The sequence below is a fragment of the Alosa pseudoharengus genome, unplaced genomic scaffold (assembly GCF_046254945.1).
Source record: "Alosa pseudoharengus isolate Yale_2024_CS ecotype anadromous, Long Island Sound unplaced genomic scaffold, YU_APseudo_1.1 YU_APseudo_1.1_scf_18, whole genome shotgun sequence".
Lineage (NCBI taxonomy): Eukaryota > Metazoa > Chordata > Actinopteri > Clupeiformes > Clupeidae > Alosa > Alosa pseudoharengus.
In genome coordinates, this window is record NW_027468650.1 from 35,705,781 (window position 1) to 35,727,362 (window position 21,582).

Below are 21,582 nucleotides of genomic sequence, written 5' to 3' on the forward strand. Positions count from 1 at the left end.
CTATATGTGTCAGTTCGAATAGCTTAACTAATATGTTTTTTCCAAGCAAAGCTTTTTGGAAAGAGATCGTATGCATCCATGTCCATTGTCCTCTGCTCGCTTTCATTCCTTTTGCTTGCAGTAATGTGAATAATCAACATTTAGCATGTTTAGGCCTACTTTATAGAAAAGGAAAATTGGGTAGGCCTACCTTATGAAGGAAAGACCTCTAGGCCTACAGCATAATCCTGTACGTTATTGTACAGTAGGCTACTGTACATTTCCAATATGACCCAGGGTAATATGCTGATTTAGCCTACAAAACAGAGGACTAAATTATAAGCGTGATATGTCATGTAGGCTTAACGTTTCTTTTTGGATAGGCTATGTTTTTGCTGAAAAAGTAGCCTATAGTTCGCCGGTCATTATTCATTCATTCTGCATATCTTTGCTATCATTTTCTTTTAATAATGTCCAATGGCTTAAACATTGTCCTTTATTGTTTGCTTTAGGCCTACCTTTATATTTTAGCCTACATTATTCAACTCACGTATTGTCATATGATCTTGGGCACTGTAAGTCAAAAAAAGCAAACAGGTGCGCACTCTGCACCTCTTTACGCAACTCCGACGCAACACTAAATATGAAGATATTGCTTTCAGAGGATAACTTCCGTCCCTTGGTTGTGTAGGCTATATATGATATAAAATATCTATAGCCTACATTGTATAGCTTACATTCAAATATTACCTTTCTGTTACGAAGCTGGGAATAGGCCTATGAGCGCAAATTAGGATGTAGTGGAGGCTAAACGCGAGTAAACGCAGTTTATCCACCTCATTTCAGACATTTCAGAGTTTAGGCCTACCCACCTCTTATTAGAGTTTATCCACCTCTCAAAAGACTTTATTCACTTTTAACATTCAAAACTGTATTATCCAATACTATCCTATATTCCCAATACTGCACAATAACCTCCACCTTTATCAAACATGTTCAAATGCCTTTTTTTTTTAAATCTGATACCGCATGGCACAGTCCACCTCACCGAGATTGCAGAATTCATAGTTCACCCACCTCTTATTTTACCACTGCATCCCTGGCACAATGTACTTTTCCTCTCATAAACGAGGACAATTGGACATTTTATGGTCAATATTAGATTGGTGAGAACACTAAATATACTAGATCACCTGTAAGAATGTTTCAATCATTCTATTCTGTCTTGGTGTTTTTAGATATTATGAAATAAGTAAGCTATACGTTTTTTTACTTTCTTAAGTGGGCTATAGTTCTCATTAGCAGTTTTATGCCAAACCATGAAACATTAAGCTGCGTCCAAAAACGTCTTTAAAAATCTTCTGATATTGATCATGCATATGGCAAAGAAAGACATGAGATCGTTGGTCTTGGAATTTTGAAAATGCATCGCACTTAGACCTCAGATTACTTGCAGTATCCCGGCATTACCACAAGGAAATGGTCGTACGTCAAGTTTGAACCTGACGTGGAGAGAAGCACTTTTCCACGTCAAAGACGTTTTTTATAAATCTGAGCATTGGCATGGATTTGAGCGTACGCACGTCTAAGATCAAATCTGTGCGTAAGAACGCTTTATAAATGAGGCCCCAGGGCTCTTATTGCGCTCGGGGCTCTTAATTTGGGGACTTTTGCCAGTGACTGCATACAAATCTTTGCAATTGCAAAATTCATTCACCTAATATATTTATTAATGTTTTTGTGTTTTTGTTGTTCTTTTTTATAGCTCCATCAGCCAGGGCTCTTATAATATAGGACAGGGCTCTTATTGCGCTTGGGGCTCTTATTCTGGAAATTTAAAGGAACACGCCACCCAATGTCAGTAGTAATATATGTTCTTACCTTAACTTTCACGAGTTGAGTCTCTCCCGTGTCCATACATGCACTCAAACGCTCTGGTGCGCGGCTGGACTGTGTTAGCATGTTGCTATGCTAGCGGGCTTTGACGGCAATTAAGCGTAGAAGTAATAAAAAACATCCACGTTTTACCGACTTAAATACAGTTGCACGAGTAGTGTGTGGCGCAATAGCACTTGGGAGTACTTCGACCTAGCGTAGTAGTATTGTTAACACCTAATTGTAGATCCTATCCACCACAGAGTTTAGAATCCATGCTGGATCGACCCTCAGCCTCTCCCTCCCCTCTGAGCGAGAGAGAGGCACACACACTAGAGATGCGCTGATGGGCTATTATTTCAACCATAACTGCATAGCAAAACGTATCATCCATCAGCCATCCATCAACACCAAAGTTTTTTGACCAATTTTCGAAACGACACCCGCCCACCATCCGCTGGTTGTTTTAATGTAGGCTAGAAAGCCCTTGCCTGTTCTAGGAAGACTGATCCAATGCAGCAAATATATTAAAAGGCTAAAGTCGTACATTGGCTATGTTGTAGCCCAGCGGTTCCCAAACTTTTCCCCCCGCGTACCACCGCCTACATTCCGACTCGGCTCGCGTACCCCCACCATCCGACACATAAACACATAAAAACGTAACGCATTCTATATCCCCCCCCCCCCCCCCCTGTTGACAATATTTGTCCGTTTCCCGGTTTTAGGTGTGTGCATTTGGTCAGTTAAAAAGATATGAAAAGTAGCCTGCATAGTAGCCTAACTACATTCACATACAATAATAGGCCTACAACAACGCCTGACAAGGATGTATTAGTTTGGACAACATTAGGCTATACAGCCTAGAAAGGCTAAACTTAGGCTACCTTTAGTTTGTTAAATGTAAAGCCTAGCTTAATGTTACCTTTCTTGCCCATCTGAAATAACTCCTAGCTTTGCTCCTTCCCTCCTTTCTGTTTTTGTTGTTTTCAAAAACCTGTTATATCCCGAAACTTTCCCCCCACGGACCACGGACCATCCAACGCATTCAAAAGTAACGCATTCTATTAGCTATTCCAGGCGTCATGTTTAATAAGCTGCCCTTTTTTTGATGAACACATACAGAGTTTATAAATGATATCCTTTAATTTCATGTTTCCATATCATTATGACCTGATTCGAAATTATGTATTTATTCATGAATTAATTACAAAATATTTAAATTTTTCATTTTACACCTGTCCGCCATAGCCCTTTGCATCTCGCGTACCCCCTAGAAGCAGCTCGCGTACCACCGGGGGTACGCGTACCACAGTTTGGGAATCCCTGTTGTAGCCTATCCCCAGAATATCAGCAGCAAACTCACTCTCTGTCTCGCAAAACAGTCTCCAAATAAAACGCACATCGGCCTGTTGCCTTTTCTGCCAGCTTGTGAAAATATATCGTCCAAAATGCTTGATTGCATTGCATTCTCCACATTTTTAGCTACATTTTCATGTACCACATCAGCATTTTTGTTCAGTGAATCTTTTGTAAATTGCTTTACAATTACCGTCGGGCCTATAGGCCTATTGCCTGGCTTGCCTCAGCTTCGGTCACGTCCTTTTACAATTTTATCATTGTAATAAAAAACGCAATTTGCCACATAATTTCAACATGCTCCTGGCCTACTAATTAATGCCTATTGTACTTTATTTTTTGCAAAAAGAAAGAAATCCTTGATAAAATAACAAGTCATTCACATTATAGGCTACTTTACACACTGTTATGTCAGGGTGACTGCAAGCCTGTTCTGAAGACTCCCATTCATTTTGACTGTACAGGGAACTGTATATGTGCTATACCGAACGTAAATGTGAACGTAAAACACCTTAATTAATTTCTTCATATTTTATTTCTAGGCGAGCTGACTCAAAAAGGGTTCGACTCAAAAGTAAAAAAAACTCCTGATGGCAGAGAACATGGGTAAGCTTCACTGTATTGTTGTATGACTTAAAAGTATTGACTTCTGAATTTGACTAATGTTCAAAGTAGGATTTCCTTATTAAATAAAGAAATGTAACACAAGGACAGCATAATAACATTGACAAATGACTGTCAGTAATCATTTATATTCACTGACACTGACTACTCATTCCTTACCTCATATCGTAACACCAGCCTTTCATATTTTAGGGGAGACCCAAGGGAGTAAGGATGCAGAGTATCTGAGTAAGCAAAGCCCCTATCATGCACATTTACAGTGAGAAACTTGTTCGATAGCTTGGCTTGGAACAATTGTTCACAGAAATGTCTACCTACTGTACAAGTGCAGCAGAGGTTTTTGGCAAAGCCAAAATGTTAATGAAGCAGGAAAAAATAAAAAAAAGACAGTACCCTCTTTCTACTCCAAAGTCTGATACGTCTTCAGTACTTAAGGTTTGTGTCAGCTAAATGGGCAGATTTTACAGACACATGAAGTAACTACAATTGTCTTTGTAAAGTATCTTGGTTGATTATACAACTTGTCACATTGGGTGTGTCATCATGGAATACGACCCCTGCTGAAGTATTAAATCAGGCAAGAATGGGAACTGGTCTCCTAGGCGGGGATCACATTAGCCAGTGGCAAGCGGCAGGTTTCCTATTGTTCTCTATGGTTCGGCAGTGTAACTGTGGCAACGCTGGCGTAACGCTAGCGTTGAACAAGCTGAGCGTTGAACTTGGTTCAACTTTCAAAGCCCAACGCGAGCGTATTCAATTGACAAACCGTTTGTGTTGCTTAGGAACGAGATACAACTTATTATGGTCTGAGCGTTGCATTACGTTTGCCGCTGCCGCTTGCCGCTGGCTGATGTGATCCTCACCTCACCTAACATGTAGAGCAGGGGTGTCAAACTCATTTTGGTTCAGGGGCCACATACTGAACATACACATCTGATCTCAAGTGGGCCGGACCAGTGAAATAATTGCAAAACATCCAAAGCTTAGTTTTTTTCAGTAGGCTATGCTTTAGGCCTACCCTTCAGCCTACATTTGTAGCCTACATAATCACAAGGGATATATTAGATTATTACACATTTATCCAGAGAGGCCAATGAAATTGAAATAAAATGCATTTCACTCTCATAAACAAAAATTATTTTTATAGTTGAGTGGATAGGCCTACATTTTTACATCTGACCACCTGAACCAACTCACCACACTAAACTCAAGTGGGAGCTATGAAGAAAGTTAACATCCTGCCTTAAAAATGTAAATGTGCAAATGTATGAAAAATTAAAATGAATTTAACAAACAAGTTAGCAGTGCATGAGCAATACGATCAACTGATACGATTAGGTTACATCAGATCAAATAATTTTGTAGGCTAGTTGGTGGTGCTGTGTAATAGGCTATCCTGCACCCATTCCGGGCATTTAAATTGCTACTGGTCTGCCTTTTTTCTCCAAGAACTGTCCAATTTCCAATTTTTTCAAAGAAACGCTTGAGTACGGCACCTCGGCTTAACCACCGTACTACAGCGTATGTATGGTAAGCCAGACAGAATGCCATTATCACTAAGAAAACAGTCAAACTGACGGTGAGTCAGACCTCGCGACCTGATTAAATTTACAGTTTGCACAACCACACTTTAACATGATCCAAGTTTAGTGTTTTACAACACAGCACTTCCTGGTGCAAAATACAATAAAATGCCCAAACATCTTGTCCTCCGTTTGCAGGCTGCACTTTGTCTCTGAATTTTGTCGCAACGCCTGCTTTTCTCCCGACAATTTAGCCAAACTGACAGCACAGGACCAGTCAACTCCGACTCCGGTTATTTCTTTGAAAATTCATAACTCCTCACAGGAATGGGCTAGAGATTTTTATTTTTTTTGACATCGTCAGAAATTTATTCTCTACAAGTCTGGGCCGGATTAAACCATCTAGCGGGCCGTATGTTTGACATCCCTGATGTAGAGGCAACACAGTGATAAACAAACCCTTGTCTCAACCACATTTGAGACTTCTTGCAGGCATCACATACACAATTTAATTTTCTGTTTCAATAATTGGACATTGACAGGGACAACAAGGAGGCAACGAGGTCGGGGTGCTATCAGAAAATTATATTGGAGGAAACCCCATCACGGGTCATAATGCAAGGGCATGAAACCTATGATGACCTCATTTCCATAGGACAGGAAAAGTTCTGGCCTGATTGCGCCGAGAGTGAGTTCACCCTATGCCATCCTGATGGCAGCAGGTGGAGCAAGGAGGATTTCATGAGGGAACATTCAACCATGGCCGAGATGTCCACACCATGGAAGAGGACATTATTTGTAGGCCGAAAAGAATTAGGTAAATGGTTAAAGGTTTTCTAAGTCATAACAAACTGTGTTCCAGCTAATCACCGACAAGAAGGATGCACATTCATGACAGTTTCTGGAATCACAGGAGGGAGGGGTAGTGGAGGAGGAAGGGGCGAGCTAGCTCTGTTTTGTTTCATGATGTTTAAAACGTCAAGAGAAGTGATATCACCCAACTGTGCATAGAGCACCTTTAATATGGTGATAATTATTTTGATGTGAATGTTGGTTATTTTGTGGTTTGGTACTTCTGCTCATATTGTCTATATTTATTACAGAAGTCATCTTTGTTGATGACCAGACATCAATGTTAGGTATGTTTACCTGCATGTCTGTCAATACTAAATGATTGAGGGAACTGAGGGAGTAAGTATGTGTGCCAGTGTGTTTTCACTATTTTTCAGTCTGATATGTTTTATGTTTTAGATGAGCCCGCTAAATCAGATGTGGCAGGAAGTTTTGCCAATGAGGTAAAATCATTATGTGCTCTGATCTTGAACCCACAATTCATGAGGCTCTTGTCGGTGTTGTGTATACAAGTTTTGTGCAATCATGCAAATTATGGCTGTTTGTGTTCAGTTCCCTGTGGATTCAGGGAATAGTGCAGATAGAGGCACAAACGATTTTCCATTAGGGTCATCTGGTGTAGAGGAGGCTGTAGACCAACAATGGTCGCCAGACAGTGCTGAATGAGGTGTTGAATGTGAAAGTGCTGGAGATGTTACTGCATCTTCCAGTTCCTTTGTGCCATCATCTAAGTACTATTTTTCTTATCAGATTTGTCTTTGAACAGGATCATTTTAAGCCTTGGTTGAGGTCAAGCAAGGGAAAGATTAAAGTTTTTGTCATAAGGTGCCATAGCCTGAAAATGTAAATGTGACTGAAGCAGCACACAGTAGGTGCTTGATTATGTATTTTGTTTGCATCTGCAGTGTACCTTCCTCGTCTTCCGTATGTGGACACATCTTTGATTACATACGATGAGAATGTTCTCCTTGGAGAGGGAACATTTGGGGAAGTATATGGCGGTTCCTATCAGGGTACTCCGGCAGCGATTTGGCCCGGAAGGAGATGAGGATAAAGACATCCAGCATGAAATTAACGTGTCCCTGTAAGAACTAGATTTAATTATAGATTTGTGTATAGTTGTCTGTGCTTTTCAACATTTTGTGTCATTTGTATTTCATAAAGCTGTAAAGTATTCTTACTGCATTGTGTTCTTTCCTAATTTCACAGGAGACTGTCTAATCCTAACATAGTTAGACTGATGGCAGCTGCCCGATCCGATTCGTGCTTTTTGCTGGCGACGGAATACATTCATGGTGCAACCCTGGATGCTGTGATCCATTGCAACAACTGCCTTGTAACGGTACAAGTATTTATTTAAAATGTGTGCATTTTAAAATATTTTAAAGACAATGTCTTACGCTTCTGCCAGCCGGAATGCAACTGCCTTTGGTAGTCTCTCACACACACACACCTACTTTAGCAAAGTAAGCTTTAATGGAATCCTGCTGTTGCATAGACAGTCGGGTGTGCAAGCAGACTCGCAGAGATCCACACGTGACATTTAAAAATTCCAACCTGTTAGTAAGCTAGGGTTTGCTGTTGCATACAACTTTATTTCAATTTCAAAATAAATACTGGACTGGGACTTCCGGCCGAGACACAGAAACGATGGCAGCATAGCGGAACAGCTCCCGAGTAATTTAACATTTCCCATGCCTCTAAACTTCGAATTGTCTATGCGAATGTTAAATATTGAGTAGAGGGGCAAGGATGTCAGCTAGGGGTAAAAAAGATGGCAAAGAAATAAAAAACCCAAGGCAAACGGGAACACAAAGTGGGAATGCTAACACGGCTAGCCCTGACGAAGAACCCATGGCTAATCTAGGTTTAATCCTTCAAGAGTTAAGAGAGTTTCGACAGGACAATAAATCTCAACTAGAGGAAATCAAAGGAGAAATAACTAAAACCAACACTAGACTGGAGGAGGACGAACACCGAATAGAAAAGGCAGAAGAAAGATTACAAAATGTAGAGTATGTCAGAAATGCTTAAACTCCATGCACAAATGGAAGCTAAATTAACCGAGCAAGAGAGCCGCTCACGACGAGAAAACATGCACCTATATGGGATTCCTGAAGGGGCCGAAAAGGACAGTGCATCGGTGGTGGAGTTTGTAGAAAAACTGCTGAGGGATAATCTTGATATAGTAGATACAACAACTCTACAAATTGAGAGAGCCCATCGCTCACTAGGACCTAAGCCACCGTCACAGGCACAGCCAAGATCAATCGTTGTGAAATTCGCCAGCTTTCGAACCAAAGAGACTATACTTCGCAATGCATGGCAAAAGAAGGGCCTGATGTTGGAAGGAAACCAAATTAATGTTGACAACGATTACCCACCGCGAATTCTACAGGCGAAAGGAGTATGCAGAAGTTAGAAAAGTTCTCAAGGATCGAGACATCAAGTTTCAAACGTTGTTCCCTGCCCGGCTAAAGGTGAAATACCAGGAAGGAGAAAAGATATATGAGACTGTGGAAGAGGCAACGAAAGACCTGGCCAAGAGGGGATTTAACATCGTGCCTGTCAAGCCACCTGAAACAATGATGGAGCGCCTTCAGAAATTAAGTTGGCAGAGAAGAGGACGAGGCCGACAGGGGAATGGCATTAGTACTGGCGGTACCACGCTCTACAAAGAGCGGCTGCAAGCCTTTCGAAGAGATTCTCGAAATGTCTCTGGTTAGTAGCATAAGATAAACGGGTTTTCCAACCGACCCAACCCCCGGCCTTGGAATGGTGAGTTTTGATTATTTGACTGTTTAGCCCATAATAGAGCATGTGACTTTATAGACGACCTAGCGACGCTATATTTCCACAAGAATCGGGACAACTATGGACATGGAACTCTGCTATGCGGACACCCCCGAGGGCCCTCCCACTCATGGAGAGGGAGGCTTTCCCTCAAAGCCACCTATTACTATCTGGTGTAGGGTCACAAGTGAGACCCATACCGTGGAAGACGTCCTTATGTTTTTATTAACTTTTTTGTTAAGTGTTCACAATTTGTTTGTTTACAGCTGTTCTGTGCTGTAAAGGGGAAGTTTTTCATTCAAATGCAGGACATGACAATTTATGTAAGCCTTAATGCAAAGCATAAGATTAGCCACATATAATGTTAACAGTTTAAATAACCCAGTCAAAAGAGGGAAAATTTTGTCAAAACTCAAGAAAGACAAGGTCCAAATAGCATACCTCCAAGAAGTTTCCAAGTTTCCAAGTTTCCTTAATGTGTACGCGCCTCCTGGTAGTGGATGGGTGTTTTACAGGAAAATATTTGACTTGATGGCAACAAAAGCACAAGGGGTTGTAATCTGTGGTGGGGACTTTAATGTACACCTAAACCCTAAACTAGATGTTTCAACTGGCAAGTCAGAGACAAAACTTATAAGTAGAAAGATGATTGTCTTGATGAAAGAACTGGGCATTGTAGATATTTGGAGAGAACTAAATCCTGTTAGCCGAGATTATACTTACTACTCCTCACCACATGCGGTATACACTAGAATAGATTACTTTTTTACTTTTAGTAGAGACCTACACAAAATTGAACGGTGTGATATAAGCACAATCACTCTTTCAGACCATAGCCCTGTATTTATATCTCTGTCAAAGAGCAAAGGTCTACACTATGGAGATTGAATTCAAATATATTGAACAATCCAGACACCAAGGAGTATCTAATAGCAGAAATAAACACATTTTTTGACCTAAATGATAATGGGGAAGTGACACCAGATATCCTCTGGGATACACTCAAAGCAGTTATGAGGGGTAAAATTATTGCCACTACCTCATTGATGAAAAAACTTAGAAGACAAAAGCTACAAGACCTTGAGACCAAATTAAAGCATTTACAAAGGGTTCACAGAGATATGTTAGATGAAAGGGTGAAACAGGAAATAAAAGAAGTAAGAAATGAGATAGAGGAAATAAACACAGGAAATACAAAATAAATATATATTTCTAAAACAACGTTATTATGAGGTTGGAGGAAAGGCAATTAAGCTTCTGCCATATAAACTAAAAAAGCAGCAAGCAGACAATACAATTTTCAAAATCAGAAACCCAGAATCTGGGATAATTGAACACAGACTGGAACAAATCCAACAAAGCTTTGAACATTTTTACAAAACGCTCTATTCTCAGCAATATATTGACAATTCTCATCACATTGACTCATTTGATTTACCCTCTATTTCTAAAGAACAAAATGAACAATTAGCATCAGAAATAACAACTGAGGAATTAAATGCAGCCATCTCTAGGTTGAAAGCGAATAAGTCACCAGGCCCAGACGGGTTCACTGCAGAGTGGTACAAATCTCTGCAAGTGCAGTTACTCCCAATATTACTGCAGACGTATAACTGGATCCTAAAAGAAAACAAAATTACACCCTCTTGGAAAGAAGCTATAATTTCATTGATTCCTAAGGAAGGGAAAGACAAACTTGATTGTGGAAGTTTTCGTCTTATTAGCGTACTAAATATAGACTATAAATTATTTACATCAATACTAGTACATAGAATGGACAAGATTTTACCTAAAATCATACAGACCAGACTGGTTTTATAAGACAAAGGCAAACACAAGATAATTTGAGAAGAACCCTCCACATTATTAATCACATTGTACAAAAAGACACAGAGGCAATGCTTGTAAGTTTAGATGCAGAAAAGGCCTTTGACTCTGTCAGGTGGTCTTTTCTTTATAAAGTACTTTCAAAATTTGGCTTTCACAAATCGCATTCACATTCCAAGCTCTATATGATAGTCCTTCTGCCAGGATTAAAGTTAATGGTGCCCTTTCAAAGGCATTCATCCTGGAACGTGGAACAAGACACGGTTGTCCAGCCTCACCCTTGCTTTTTGCATTATTTCTTGAACCACTGAGTCATTGGATACGACAGAATTGTGATATTAAAGGGATAAATATAAATTTTGAGGAACATAAACTAGCACTATTCGCGGATGATGTCTTAGTCTACCTAACACAGCAGACTGTGACATTCCCTAAGCTAATGACTGCTTTAGAAAAATATGGCGCTCTTTCAGGATATAAACTGAATGTTCAAAAGACGCAAGTGCTTACTTTTAATTATGATCCACCAAGTTCCTTAGTAGAGAAGTACCAACTAAGATGGGAGACAGACCATATACGATATCTTGGTGTCAATCTACCAAAGGATATTTCAACACTGTCCACCTTGAACTATGGGCCGCTAAACACAAATATTAAGTCTGATATACAGAGATGGAGCCTCATTCCATTCTTAAGTCTTAATTCCAGGGTTGAATCTATAAGAATGAATGTGCTACCAAGATTATTATATCTCTTCCAGAGTCTCCCAGTAGAGATACCCATTAAACCGTTTTTGGAATGGGATAAAATGATATCAAGATTTCTGTGGCAGGGCAAAAAACCTAGGATTAGGTATAAAACCCTTCAATTACACAAAGATCGTGGAGGACTAGGTCTTCCTTGCTTGCATGACTATTACCATGCAGCCCAATTAAGACCTCTAGTGTGCTGGTGCAACCCATCATATTCCGCAAGATGGAAAGATATAGAGAGCAATATGACCCACCCGATTCCTTTGGCAGCGATAATGGCAGATGTTAGACTGATGAACAACATGATGGATAAAAACAACAACCCCTGGATTAAAACTACTTTGAAGACATGGCAGAAGACAATAAAACTCTGCGATTTGGAACATACTCTAAAAATATTAAGATGGTGTGCATTCGACACCGATTTCTCTCCCAATAGTCTGGACTCCAGATTTAAGACTTGGATCAAAGTGGGCCTTACCAATTACCATACCTTTGTAAATAAAGGAACACTTAAGAGCTTTGATTTGTTACAGCAAGAGCATGGACTACAACGCCAAGATTTCTATAGGTACCTCCAGGTTAGACACTACTTTCAGGAAAATATAACTAGGGCGTTAGAAGGGCAAGAGACAGGTATTTTGGAAGTGTTCAAAGGAGCAACCAATTCATCATTATGCAAGAAGGTTGTATCTAAATTGTACCATGGGTTGCGCAAAGTTAGTCCTGATAATACTCTATATATTAAAGAGAAATGGGAAAGGGAAGGTAGTTTCTCAATATCTGTAGAAGAATGGGAAAATGTATGTATACTACAATGGGAAATAACATGTTCAAATACATGGCGAGAATATAGCTGGAAGAATTTGTCTAGATTTTTTATAACACCACTACAACAACGAACACACATACCTAGCACAGCCTGCTGGAGGGCATGTGGAACAAATGAGGCCAATCACTTTCATGTTTTCTGGGATTGTCCAGTACTAACTGCATACTGGCAGGAAATTCACTTCCACTTGGAAGCGACCTTCAAAGTAAATATCCCATGCAGATGACACTTTATATTTAGGAAACATCTCATTTGATACATGGGATTACAGGGATAAAAAGTTGTTACTTATACTTCTGGTTGCATGCAAAAAAACAATCTCAAGAAGGTGGTTGAAACAAGAATCTCCTACAATAGGAGAATGGTTGGATGCAGAGCCGGACAGTAACGGAGTACATTTACTTGAGTACAGTACTTGAGTACAATTTTGAGGGATCTGTACTTTACTCGAGTATCATTTTTGGGGAGTACTCATGACTTTACTCAAGTACATTTGAGAGGCAAATATTGTACTCTTTACTCCACTACATTTCTATCCATAACTGTGAGTACCTGTTACTACTTCTAAAAAAAAGGAAAAAATAAAAATCTCGGAAACCCTCAATTTGTTGATTCCCTCTCCAACGTGATTGGATTGTGCAGGCACCACTGATTGGGACAGCCTATCAGCAATCACCTTCAGCTTTCTGCCAAAGTCAACTCCATGGTCAGATTTAGATAAGAGACGAAAACATGGACGAAACAATGTATGAAGACGCAGCAGGTCCATCCCGGGAATGTGCCAACCTGTGGCCCCACCTCGCCAGACTTTCAATTTTCAAATTTCAAGTTAATGATAGTTTTCGCTTCAAGTGTTTCAATTACAAAATAGTATTTTGTATTTGAAATACGTATTTTAAATACATCCCTGGCAACATTGGTAAAAAGATAAAAATGACTTGATTTTACTTCCAATTCATTTTACATTCTCCAAGGTATTAACATTAACATTTTTCATAACTCCATGTAGTACGTTTCTGTACATAAATGTAAGCACTGTGGCAGTAGTAATGCAATATTTAGAAAATGTAGGCTACTCTTGATACTCAAGTACTTTTAAAAACAAGTACTTCAGTACTTTTACTTAAGTAGACATCAGACTGTTGTACTTTTACTTGTACTTGAGTAAAAATTAGCAAAGGGTATCTGTACTTTTACTCAAGTAATGAAGCTGTGTACTCTGTCCGCCTCTGGTTGGATGTGGTTCATTATATATATACTATGGAAAAGTTATCCTACTCCCTCAAAATTCAGACTGACAAATTTTCTAGGATATGGTCTAAATGGACTAGGTATGTTGAACATATAGGCTTAAGATCACATTTTGTCTGGTAATTTAGTTTTTTGTAATTGTCTATGAATATGCATGTCCTTTTTCTCTCTTTCTTTTCTTTTAGATAAGTGTAGTGAAACTCCCCCTATGTTCTAAATGTTTCTATTGTTAATTTTACACAAATGTACAAAAAAAATAAAAAACTTTGGGCCTGGGAAGAAATCTGATATTGACATGAGGATCACTAGGGCCTCAGATAGAAAATCCATGTGGTTTTCTTTTCTATTATATTTTATTTATTTATTTATTTAATTTTTTCCTTTCCCTTTCTGATCCTCGGTACCAGGAATCTGTAAACCATATAACAAAACAGAAAATATGTAAAAAAAAATTAATTCCTACATTGTTTTCCTACATTGTTTTGAAACCTGTTCACCTTCAATAAAGATAAAATAAATAAAAAAAAGAAATACTGGACTATGTTTAAACGGCGACGAAATTGTGTATTTCCAGAGCGTGTTACTCCACACTCGGCAATCGACTCCTACGGACTTTCCCCTAAAGATGCCAGCTGCAGCAGCAACATTTCCAGAAAGGTACTGGCTTGATGAAATTCATTCTGGACTCTCTATCCGACCACATAAAGATCTCGGGATACTTCGGTTTGGCTTTAGGGACCCTCTACTCACTACCACGTAAGTGTAATGTTGTTTGGAACTGTAGAAGAGGTATAAAAATAGCGTTTTGTAGCGGCGAAATGACATGCCCTGGTCACTTCCAGGCTAACAAGTTTTGACTAAAAACGGTAAAATCTAACTTTCTCAAAATACATCCGAATGACATGAATTTGATGTCAACTCAATGTATGTACTCCCAATCATCCGTAAATTGATCTAAAGTGCATTTTACTCCGGATAATTCCTTTAACTGAATCAATAGCAATATGCATCATGACATAACATAACATGCTATAAGGTCAATGGCACAATAACAGGCTTAGTCTAGGCTTACTCTGTGAAGTTTCATGCATTTTGTGCAAATACATTAATAATATATAACATTAATTACACAACGCAATCGCCATTGACGTATAACCTTCTACCATGAAGGAAACGATTCAAACGAAAAATATACTATCACCTTCTTCTGCTAATTTGTTATGTTATGGCTAGCTAGCAATCAAAGTTAGGTTAGCGACAAGTGGAGGCATTAATTTTAATACCACACTTAATACCGGATCTGATGTCTGATAACTTTTAATCTGAGATCTTTTCGTCTGACTCAGTTTTTTCTGAGACCTGACTCCTTTTCATCTGATGTCTGATACCTGACTGATAACTTTTCATCTGAGATCTTTTCGTCTGACTCCGTTTTTTCTGAGACCTGACTCCATTCATCTGATGCCTGATACCTGACTCTGATAACTTTTCATCTGAGATCTTTTAGTCTGACTCCGCTTTTTCTGACAGCGGTTTTCCTGAGACTTGACTCCTTTTCATATGATGTCTGAGAAATTACTGTGTAATTTCTTTAACTTGACAGCGGTTTTCCTGAGACCTGATGCCTTTTCATCTGATGTCTGACAGCTAAGGATGTCCTAAAATGTACACCGTACATGTGAGCATTTGATTGACAAAGGTCACAAGAGCAGTTTGGTTGACAAAAGGTTTGGCATGATCAAAGGCTGGGGTGATGATTAAAATGAATGTTAAAATGCATACACTCTAGAATGTTAAAATGAATGGATGCAACCGCGAGATAGGCTATGCGTTTGATGGCAATGAGTTGTTAACAGACATGAACCAAGACATATAGCCCAGCAGCAATCTAGGGACTGTTTGTTATTTATTGAAGGGGCCACCGGAGGAATTTTGAGTGCTTCAGTCAAAAGTTGCATGACCCTCTCTTGCCTGCTAGAAATTGTTCAATGACCCTCCGACAGAATTGTTAAAAAAGACATGACCCTCCCCTGCCAATTGTCGCTGTCTTCCACCCGCGCCACAGCCACACACTGTGATAACGTTCTTAAATCAATCTTTCCCGTGAGCTTGCATGCTACCAGTCCTTCCTTTTCAAATGTGTTGCGCCTGTTTGCACAATTTCACAAATAATCATATGTGATTAATAATTATGAAAAATAATCCCTGTGCACGGGGACCGAAACAATGCATGCCAGCTTTTTCCGTGTTTATCAGAGCTGAGGCGCGTGCAAGGGGAACTCAAATTCATGCTGAAGGAAGCTAAGGAGGATTACAGAAAGAAGGTGGAACAGAAGCTGCAGGAAAACAACTTGAAGGAGACATGGGACTGCATGAAGGTTATCACTGGCCTGAAGAAGAACAGCAGCTCTGTGGAGGGGGACCTGGACTGGGTGAACCAGTTGAACCACTTCTACAACAGGTTTGACTGCCCTGCTCCAGCTCCAATGGCGGTGGTCTGTCCACCATCCCCCACCCTCACACCCCCTCAATACCAGTGCAACACTCACCTCCATCATCACAGGCTACCGTACCCCCACCATCACTGGATTTTGCACCCCTCCCCCACATGGCGATCACGAACAATGAGGTGACAACGACCTCAGTCAACAGCCATCAGACACACAGATCCCAGATGCACCCCTCCCCCTACACCCCTCACCATTACAACAGATCAAGTGACAGTCCAACTTAAGAAATTGCGCAGCAATAAAGCAGCGGGGCCTGACAGACCGTGTCCAAGGCTACTCAAGGCCTGTGCTGCTGAACTGGGGGAGCCACTGAAGCAGATCTTCAACTTGAGCCTACGCCTTGGACAAGTTCCAACACTGTGGAAGACATCATGTCTTACCCCTGTCCCTAAGAAGCCACACCCTAGTGAGCTTAATGACTACAGACCTGTTGCTCTTACATCACATGTGATGAAGACAATGGAGCGATTGGTCTTAGGCATGCTCAGACCCCAGGTACGCCATGCACTAGACCCGCTACAGTTTGCATACCAGGAGAAAGTGGGCGTGGACGATGCCATCACTTATCTTCTACACAGGACACATTCCCACCTAGACAAGGGGAAAAGTGCTGTGAGAATCATGTTCTTTGATTTCTCAAGTGCTTTTAACACCATCCAGCCCCTCAGATTGGGAGACAAGCTCTTGCAGATGGGTGTGGATGCTCACCTGGTAACCTGGATTACAGATTACCTGACCGAGCGACCACAGTTCGTCAGACTGAAGAACTGTCTCTCTGACACTGTGATCTGCAGCACCGGAGCGCCACAGGGAACTGTGCTCTCTCCAGTCCTGTTCACCCTGTACACATCTGACTTCTGCTACAACACCGAGTCATGCCACATGCAGAAGTTTTCTGATGATACTGCAATTGTGGGGTGTATCAGGAACAGACAGGAGGAGGAGTACAGGAGCCTGGTGGAGGACTTTGTGCAATGGTGCAAACTCAATCATCTTCAACTTAACACTTCAAAGACCAAGGAGATGGTGGTGGATTTCCGCAGGTCTAAGCCCACTCTGCTACCAGTCCACATTGATGGGGTCAATGTGGAGGTGGTTAGCACCTACAAATATCTGGGTCTCCACCTGGACAATAAACCGGACTGGTCAGCCAACACTGATGCACTCTACAAGAAAGGGCAGAGCAGGCTGTACTTCCTGAGGAGGCTGCGGTCCTTCAATGTGTGCAGTAAGCTCCTCAGGATGTTCTACCAGTCTGTTGTTGCCAGTGTCCTCTTCTATGCAGTAGTGTGTTGGGGAGGAAGCACAAGGAAGAAGGACGCGGGGCGAATTGACAGGCTGGTAAGGAAAGCTGGCTCTGTAGTGGGAGCTGAACTGGAGGGCATCACTTCACTATCTGACAAAAGGACCCTGAACAAACTGATCAACATCTTGGACAATGAGTGTCACCCACTCCACAACACCATTGTTAAGCAGAAGAGCCTGATCAGCTGGAGACTTCGCTCACTGCCTTGCACAACGGACAGACTGAGAAAGTCATTTGTCCCCAGGGCCATTGAACTGTTCAATGCCTCACTTGAAAGAGGAGAGATAGACTTCTCTGCATAGTCTGTCTGCCTCTTCACCCCCTCCATGTTTGGTACTGTCTGTCCACTAGCCACTTGGACCACTGTCTTTATGCCTCACTGTTAGCAAATATGCATACCCCCCCCCCCTCCATGCCACAGCCGAACTGTGGCCACACTTATACATTTTCTTAAATAGTTAAATATATAGATATATAGACTTTACTTTACGTCTGCATTGTTGCACTGTTGGACTTACTCATTTGCACTATCACCATGACCACTACCACTATCACCATTGCACTACCACCATGACACTCATTCGCACAGAGCACCTTACCATATATTACTATGCACAGAGAATCACAGGCTCAGTCCCTGCCTCAGTCATTGCAAGCGCCTCTGATTGATTAATCAGCACTATGTGGATACTGTTTTTAGAATGACTTAGATTAAGTGTTAGTTAGTATAATTTGTATTTTAGTATATTTTTATATATTGTATCAAGTGTTAGTATAATTTGTATTTTAGTATATTTAGCATATTCTTTATCTTCTACTGTCCTTATTGCTTAGTTGTGTTTTTATATTATATACTTTAATTACTCTTTCTGATGTTAAATAATGTGTTTGTGTTGTATCTATGCTGCTGAGACCTTGAATTTCCCCTAGGGATCAATAAAGTATCTATCTATCTATCTATCACGTATTTTAACTTTCCCCCGCTGTCTTGCCGTGCTGTGGTTACCCATTTTGAAGTGATGGACACTTCAGCACAAGGAATTTCAATGCTGATAAATGCTTATTTATGAGTACATGATGATGAAGTTGAACTTGTTTTGTGTAGACATTAATTAAATAAACCTGAATGTAAAAACAAACCCTCTTCAGTTATTTTGTTCAGTGATTCATATATTAACATTTTTGTTAAGCATTTTTGTAGCTTTTAGATAATGGTTGAACCATATTGATTCGGTAACATTATTTCAACCTAAAATCAACTGAAATTTACATGTAGATTACCATTTAGATGATGGTTGAATCACCATTGATTCAATGTCAATATGGTTGAAACCAATATTGATTCAGTAACATTATTTCAACATAAAATCAACTGAAAATTAAATGCAGATTCCCATTTAGGTGATGGTTGAAACACCATTGATTCAATGTCAGTATGGTTGAAAATCCGATGTTGATTCAACACAAAGTAGAGGGGACACTTTCAACATCGGATCAATGTTAGGCTTCAACGTTGTTTCAACATTTCTGCCAAACCATATTTCAACGTTGATTCAACTGAATTTTGCTATCTGGGATGGCTAGCAAGCAAAGTTAGGTTAGGGACAAGTGGAGGCATTAATTTTAATACCACACTTTATAACAAAACTTTCGGTTTGTATTATTACTATTATTATTATTTTTAACCAAGGGTGCAAGCCTCAACTAACTTACCGTTGTACTGGCAGAACACTTGTGGATCTGCAGACAGCATTCAGATCGTCGCGTCGCGTGTTGATGACGTGTATGACTCCTCAGCTGAGTTTGTTTGTAGTATCCATGGCAACCGGATCTGATGTCTGATAACTTTTAATCTGAGATCTTTTCGTCTGACTCAAGTTTTTTCTGAGACCTGACTCCATTCATCTGATGCCTGATACCTGACTCTGATAACTTTTCATCTGAGATCTTTTCGTCTGACTCCGCTTTTTCTGACAGCGGTTTTCCTGAGACTTGACTCCTTTTCATCTGATGTCTGAGAAATGACTGTGTAATTTCTTTAACTTCACAGCGGTTTTCCTGAGACCTGATGCCTTTTCATCTGATGTCTGACAGCTGAGGATGTCCTAAAATGTACACCGTACATGTGAGCATTTGATTGACAAAGGTCACAAGAGCAGTTTGGTTGACAAAAGGTTTGGCATGATCAAAGGCTGGGGTGATGATTAAAATGAATGTTAAAATGCATACACTCTAGAATGTTAAAATACATACACTCTGGAATTTCTCACTACATCTGTATGCTACTGAGACCTTATATTTCCCCTTGGGGATCTATCTATATAATATATCTATCTATCTACATATTTTCTCATTTTGTGACCTTATTTATGTTTGAACAAATTCAACAAGTTAAATGTTCTCCAAGTAAAGCTCCAAGGAGATTTAAAAGATCCTTGATGTTCTATGACTGATAATATTTGAAGCTATGTAGCTGTAGGTTTAAAGATTTGGCCCCAGCTGTGGCGCAACTGGCTGGGGCACCTGCACCGTACGCCGGCGACCCGGGTTCGATTCCCGCCCCGTGGTCCTTTCCGGATCCCAACTCTCTCTCCCACCCACTTCCTGTCATTCTCCACTGTCCTGTCATTAAAAGGCATAAAAAGCCCCCCCCCAAAAAAGAGATTTATTTATATACTGTACATCAAAGAAACAGAGATGCCGAAAATGTTGTCTTAATTTTATTGAGTTAGATCCAAGTAACAGTTTTTACAGTGTAGCCTATCGATTCAGAGAGCAGGGTAATGTACAGACTGACTAATGATGTGCAATGTAATACAAAAGGGGAAATTGAAAATAAAGTGATGGTGAGACAGTAGGCCTAATGCTAGTAATATGGAAAAATACAAACAGGTAGCCTACTACTGAGATAAGGTGCAGTGTGTGTCCCACAGATAGTGGGAAATATAAGCAGACGTCGAGCACATCGTCCATTTACAGTAGGCCTATGTCCACTGCCTCATTTACTTCTTGGAATCCAATATAAACACCTGATTCAGAAGGATATTTTCGTCTTATGGCCACAACAACACATGACGGTAGTGGTTTCCGATGCTCTCCCCAAAACTTCACCTTGTAGGGCCCATTCAAGCACGATCCGGTAGGACACCAACCGAGTTTGACTGAGAAGACAGGAGAAGATAGGCTAAGTATAATGCACATAAACAGTAGCATGTTACGTTAGATAGGCATATTTGAATGGTTTCAGCAGGCACTTACTCAGGGGATAGTTGCCAATCAGGTCCACTCGGTGTGGGTCCAATTAACTTTGTCACGTCGGAGAAAGAAGTCAACGACGGCCGGGTGAATCATTGCTGCAAACGCATCGCTTTCTGTGGCACAGCCAGGGTCTATGATCTATGACCCTCGCTACCGATGGCAACACTAGATCCAAGGGCAGAGTGGGGCACTAAAATCCACCGGGAAAATTCTGACGGCAGCGGCCCGAACCCCCCCCCCCCCCCCCCAAACACGCACACACATCAATAACACAAACAAAATATATGTAAATTTAAAATACTAATAGGCTACGTATGGCTACATTTGTAGAAAGGAACTGGATAGCGCTAGTAATGCAATACAACAAGCAAATCAACCACAAACCAGGCACTTTCAATAAATGTGTAAGGAACTATAGATATTTAAGAGTGTGTCCATGAGAGGACCAGGCGGGGGTGACACGTCACCGATTTTGATGAAACTTGGCCAGTTTAAAGGGTCCACCTAAAAACTCAAAAAGCCAAAATAGTACAAAATTTGAAACAACCCAGGGGGAGTTAGGCCCCCGTCCTTGTTTTAGGCCAAAAAACCTCAAAAAAAGGCCCAAAATTGCATAAAATGTTGACATCCCTCCTGCTGTCAGATTTAAACACAGCAAAGTAACAATCCATGCCATCAAAGGTCCATCCAAGGTTAGGTCCATGTGCAGAAAGAATTTTGAAAAAAGGAGGTTGCTCATCGGAGATATTCAGGTCTGAATATTGCTATTTTTTGGGTATTCGCCAAAAAGCATGTGACATAGTGGACATGTGCAGTCCTGGACTGACACCCGTCACACCTTACG

The 21,582-nt window shown here is 40.5% G+C and overlaps 1 protein-coding gene across 1 annotated transcript in view; it reads right to left on the reverse strand.

Moving 5' to 3' along the window:
• Nucleotides 1-20,218: 20,218 nt before the first annotated feature.
• ly86 (lymphocyte antigen 86) overlaps nt 20,219-21,582 on the reverse strand; it is an 80,687-nt gene continuing 79,323 nt past the window's right edge. Inside the window, exon 5 of the mRNA XM_076291088.1 lies at nt 20,219-20,641. Coding sequence (XP_076147203.1) covers nt 20,606-20,641 — 36 coding nt within the window. The 3' untranslated portion in view covers nt 20,219-20,605. The remainder of the gene's footprint in view (nt 20,642-21,582) is intronic.